The sequence below is a fragment of the Vollenhovia emeryi genome, unplaced genomic scaffold, assembly GCF_000949405.1.
Source record: "Vollenhovia emeryi isolate VEMERY1.0 unplaced genomic scaffold, V.emery_V1.0 DF939137.1, whole genome shotgun sequence".
Classification (NCBI taxonomy): domain Eukaryota; kingdom Metazoa; phylum Arthropoda; class Insecta; order Hymenoptera; family Formicidae; genus Vollenhovia; species Vollenhovia emeryi.
This window is the reverse complement of record NW_011967229.1, coordinates 1,945,059-1,951,065: the sequence shown is the minus strand read 5'-3', so window position 1 is coordinate 1,951,065 and position 6,007 is coordinate 1,945,059. Positions and strand designations below refer to the sequence as shown.

General features: G+C 37.5%; 1 protein-coding gene across 3 annotated transcripts in view; it reads right to left on the bottom strand.

The window, feature by feature from the left end:
* Positions 1-3,610: 3,610 nt before the first annotated feature.
* The window catches only part of LOC105567481, a 14,023-nt gene continuing 11,626 nt past the window's right edge, over positions 3,611-6,007 (bottom strand). For 2 of the 3 annotated variants that reach the window (XM_012022383.1, XM_012022384.1), the window contains exons 4-6: positions 5,350-5,485; positions 4,642-4,771; positions 3,611-4,246 (exon numbers count right to left, since the gene is read on the bottom strand). In XM_012022383.1, the coding sequence (XP_011877773.1) occupies positions 4,161-4,246; positions 4,642-4,771; positions 5,350-5,485 (352 nt within the window). In that variant the 3' untranslated portion in view covers positions 3,611-4,160. The remainder of the gene's footprint in view (positions 4,247-4,641; positions 4,772-5,349; positions 5,486-6,007) is intronic. The other variant, XR_001009358.1, reaches the window with a different exon arrangement.

Sequence of the window (6,007 nt, the reverse complement as noted above, 5' to 3'; positions counted from 1 at the left end):
AAAGATCTCCGTGGGGCCGGATGATTTTTGCGAAATTAACGAGGTCCCGATGTATCGGCTTTTCGCCCGCCGTTCCCGCGGAATGCAATTAAATCGAAAGAGAGCCCGCGGCCTTCTCCCCCCGATATCGCGATAATACGCGACGATTCGTGGCCCGGCTCTGTCCCCGCCTTCTCATCATTTTCACACGAATTTCGCGCGACGCCGCAATAAAACGATTGACGTGCCGCTTGACGGTGCAACTCCTTTTTTCTCCTTCCCTCTTTCTTCTCTCGTGTTTTTTTTTTTTACACCAATGTTAACCCGCCAAACGCGCGGGACGCAGATGATGCGTCCTCGCGTTTCCCTCGTCGCCGCCGAGCCGTACACTTTCTTTATGGAAATCGATATCTATAATTATTTCATCACTCGCTCGGCGCATAGTATTACGCTCGCATTATGGGACTCCACGGACTCGGTTGGACGATGGAGACGATGATTGCCAACGACAAAAGTAGTGCAACAAAGTGGTCGTATAATTAAATATCCCGTCATTTTATTAAAATAAAAAGCCCGGCGGATCACGTGAAGCCGTGCAACCGGGTAGAAAGAGGGAATTATACGTCTCCGGAGTTTCGCGCAGCGCAAAAAGAATCGACGGCATGTGTGCCTGATTATAGAAATGTTGAAATATACCGCTCCTCATATTCCATCTTGCTACGTTTAGAGGAAAGTCATTACGGTAATTCGATCGTATAATTATGGCAATCGCGCTGAGATATCGGGGATGAATTAAGTATAAAAATGCTGAATAAATTATTAAAATATCGGCGGGATTTGGCGCTGGGAGACCTGCCGTCTCGCGTAATCGAATAATTTTCGCGCAGATACCTGTATCGGATAATTTCCACGCGCCTATATTTGAGTTTCGCGGATCTCCTCTTTGGCCGATATTACTTATTAGCGATTGCTACAAACATTTATAGATCATGGACGTCAGATCAGACATGAAAGTGGAGATATGCTATTCCGTGTAATTAACACAAACGACATACAGGCGTACTCATTGGCGTAACTGGAGCAGCGTGTATACATGTAGTACATGGGCGTCGATACATCAGAGAGACGTCAAAGTCCTCCCTCCGTCCCACCGCATTCTCTCTCTCTCTCTCTCTCTCTCTCTCTCTCTCTCTCTCTCTCTCTCTCTCTCTAAAATTTTCAGAGTCTTCAATAATAATTTTCGAGCTGCGTAAGCATAAACAGTTTCATCAGGATGAAAGAAAACGAAATAATGACTTTTCTGGAGAGGAATTACACGTGTTGAGTGATTAAAGAAAATTTTACCCGACTTGTTCTTTAATTTGCCTCGTTGAAAATTTATTCGGATCTGATTTATTTCGTCAAGTGGATTAATTGGAAATAGTACATTTTATGAATAATTCTGTAAATTCGACTTTATTTTTCGGCGCGTACCAATGTAGAGCAATAGTCAAGTGAATGTAGTAATTAATTGTAAACGCGCAATCCGAAAGGCAAGAAGGATAGGAAGATTATCAATTCTAAGGTGATTAAGGAGAATTCTTGGATTTGTATTATACACATATTTTCTTTTCTCAATAATAATCGTCACAGAAAAACGTAGCCCAAGTCATGCAATTAAATGTAATGAATCTTCTTTGTGCGAGTGTGATTTACGTCCCAAGGGGACATTTCGTCATAATCCGATAGAATTTATGTGAGTTTATTAACAGTCAATCATTGTTATTAATAAAATCGTCTAGTTTAATTCGTATCAATTTTTCACGTCCATCTATGTTCTAATTTAATCTTATTTTATTTAATCATCCTGTACTACCTTTAATAACGTGTATTCCTAAAAGTAAGTTTCTTCGAATAGCATTAGTCTCAATTTGTAAAAATTAAATATGCCATGTCATTTTTACATCAGTGTAAATTAATAAAGATAACATCTATTAATTACTATAGATTAATTTTAATTAATTTTAATTTTAATTAACGTAAGCGTTAAATGCGATATATCATTCACTACTGTGTTTAACACGTTATAATAGGAAAACACTCGATATATGACAACATAAAAAAAATTAAGATATACTCAATTAATATTATTAAATTAAATTAAGGAGAATTCTTCGATTTGTATTATACACACATTTTCTTTCCTTATTGATAATCGTTACAGAAAACCGTATAAACTCAAGTCATACAATTAAATGTAATGAATCTTCTTTGTGCGAGTCTTCTTATGCGTTCCTGTTACCGTTACAAGTTACTTTTTTTGGCCTCGGATTGGTAACGATGTTACTTTTTTTCTTTTGTAACTGTAACGTACTTAGTTACTTTTTTTTAGTAACTGTAACGAATTTAACAGTTACTTTTTATACTTCGAACCTAGTTATAAAATATAATTATATTTTCTTATACATTTAATCTTCAGGCATCGATCGATATTCATAATCTATTATTATCATGGGTTGCTATATTTAAAATTATTGCGCGTTAAAAATTTCAACGAAGAATTGAGAGTACAATAAAAAAAACTTGAGCTATATTTGTATTTTTCATAGAAATCCTAATTTTTTAATTTACATCTTGAGCGCTGTAAAATTTACCTCCTTAAAGTTTTCATGGTTTTACAACTTTAAAATAAAAGATTGTTTTATTAATGTCCTTGTTAGTAAAAAACCTATTACAGAAGTAGATGTTTTAGTTTGTAGGATCTCGTTTCAGAATTAAACAAGTAATGAAAAAAGTAACGAATCGTTATGTTTTAAGTTACGGTAACGATAACGAGTTACTTCTGAAAATTAGTAACTGCAATGGTAACGAGTTACATTTTTTACTCGATGACGAGTAATGGTAACTAGTTACTTTTGAAAAGTAACTTTCCTACTCCCGTATGTATGTGCGTGGAAATTTTCAGTAGTTTCGTTCAATCGTCCTGTAAGTTCTCGGCCCGGCGAAACAGTTGATCAGTTTCTTCTGTCCCTTTCGCTCTTTTTCCTCTTGCGCCTCTCTCGCTCTCTCCTACCTCTTCCGTCTCTCTCGTTTCCTTTAACAACGCCAGGCAGTGGCCAACATATGATCGCATATATGAGAGACGACGGAGGCCGAGTCACGTTTAGGGCACCGACAGGGTAGTCAAACGGCAGGGAATCCCCTTCGAATCCCCCCTTCCCGCCCGTAATGGAGGCAGCCCCCACGGTAGGGGCTCACCTGCCGCCAGGTGTGACTCCCGGCTTACTCGCCATCTGCAAGAGGGGCCCGTGCCGTGCGCGGGGGCCGTTTCCTCTTTACCTTCCTCGTGCGAGCGCGTGATTAACACACGCACACACGTACACGGAGAACCGTAAAACTTAGCACGCGACCACGTTCGTGGACATACGTCACGGGGAAACGAGCGTGGCGGCGGCTAACCGAGCGTAGGGTTACCTCGGTCAAGCCGAATTCTGTTTCGCTCGAGCTGAACGCAGCGAGTATAAGTAACGAAACACAATAAGACGATAGAGAGCCGGCTTGAATGAAGAGCCCGCTTAGCTTTCAGAGCGTAACTTTAGAAATTGATTGGTTTTTCTCTTACGAAACAAGCAGTATCTTCAAAATATCTCTAATGTACTTAACGAAAATGAAAACTTTCTCAAATAAAACTCGATTCGTTTTAAATAACTGAAATATTTCACAAATCTAACGAGGGAGATGAATTAACGGTGACACGATTAACACAAGCGACATACTCCCGGAGTTTAAGTAAAATTGTCCAGCTTTTTCTTAAGCTATCAAGTGTTTTAATAACGACATTAAAATATTGAAGATCCTCCTTTCCGCGCCTTTCGTAATATATTTCATATTTTATTATTTCCTGCTTTCATGTGTACTTTTACATGCGAGGATTTATTTCATTTATGTCTTAAATATTTCACACGGAGATTGAAGGGTGAATTAGCATGTCAAGGTGGAATAAATCAACCAATGTTAACGCACAATATTGCTTTCTTGATCTGCGAAATGATGAAATGCATTAAATACGTAGCGTATTTTATTCTTATTATAACGGCACATTTGCACATAGGAACTGATACTTACAATAAATTCTCTGTCAGTTGTTCTTGTTAAAACTGAATCTGTCATATAATTAATTTAGCTCCCGAGGTTTACTCACTTCAATCGTATTCAGCCCCGATGGTAATGCTTATATCATCGGAAATGATTTTCGTTTGGTGATACCATCGATTCGTATCCAAGACGACTGTAATTGAAAATCACAATGTCATCAGAATGATGCAAGAAAAGAAACCCGCAATACAGCTTGTGACAAAAGTAAGTTTATAAGCGCGGTCGCAATTATCTTCAATATCCCTTTTAAACTTTCGTTTACTTTATTTTCGAGAGAGAAAGAGATTGACTAATTTTGTCTAAAGTGCCGTTAAACGAAACTAATCTCTTGCCCCAATCCAAGGATATAAACGGGGTATCCGCATGTCCCGCATTTTAGCGTTAAATGTGACCGAGCAATTCTCAATTCGGGACAACATTGAATGCGACTGTCGATCAGAAAGCCACATTTAGCGCTAAACGGGGAAAGCAATTAATTTTGCAATTAATTCGATCATTATTTATTGGCATATATCGAATGGCACTCACTTATCTCCCCGGTATGCACAATCACTTCCAGCCTCTTGCACGTGTAGTGGCACTCCCTCGGCGGCTCTAAAATCCACAATTTTTCACCTTTTATCTGCGCCTGCCAGGAGGGATAGTCCACATCGTCCACCTTGAAAAATTTCGTATTCTCGAAATATACGATTAATGACTGCCATCTGTACACTTAAGCACGCACACGAGCGCATATTTAAGCGTTAAATATATTTACATACAACTACAAATAGAGGAGAGGCCTCTGTTATGAGATTATACATTTTCAACGTCCAAATGCAATCGCAAATTCTTTCTCGCAACGATTACACGACCTAACAATGAATTTTCCGCTAAACAGATTTCACTCCAAGGACAATAAATTCATGGTGGAACCAATAGATGATGCCTATTAATTTAGCTCTCTCTCATAATAGGGGACTTTACTCTACTACTTACAATAAAAACTGTAAAGAAAGCTAAAGAGATTAAATTAATATACAACTGTACATGAGATTTTGATGTGCGTACACATATGTAAAACGTATTTCAGATTTATGTAAAAAAATGTAACATACAAAATTATTAATAAACTTTCATCAAGACACGTTGTGTATGTCGATAAATAATTTCGACGGATATTGTTTTTCGTGAAACGGTGTTATACGACTGTCATCTAATAAAATAAGCCTCACACAATTTTCCATGGAAACTTACGTGCATTGGCGCGCCATAGCCATTGCTGCCCATGAAAATCCAATCAGTTTTCTTGCTTTCGGCTGTGGCGGGAAGAAAATACGGTCTCTGGTAATGCTGCCGCAATATCACGCCGATCTTCTCGTCGCAGTTGCTCCTGGTAGGAAAGAAAACGTTACGGAATAAAAGAATGTAATTGGAGAAAGTTATAATATTGTTATCTCCTCTTGCACGGAAAAAATGTTTTCTTAAAATTTTTCCTGAAAATGATGTAATCGCGGGACAGGGCAATTCCGAGAATTTTACGAGAGTTTTTGTGAAATTTTACCATACAGTTTTTAGTTGTTATACTTTGTTAGTATACATTTTACAGGAGTACACAGTTGAAAAATTTGTGTTAAATTTAACAGATGTCATGTGTCCCAAACGGTCCACACAAATTTTTGTGTCAATTTAACATGATATGAATATGTTAAATGATTACACTAATACTCTGTTAATATTTTAACACCAAATAAATGCAAATCTCAAAATAATTTGAAATAAATTTTGCGTAAAAGTAACATTTTTAATGACGAAATAAATTTTAAAAATAAAATTTTTACATTTTACGTGTTGTGTCAGATGAAAAAATAAGTACACATTGTGTTGTTTTAACATTTCTTTTTAGTTTCCACCC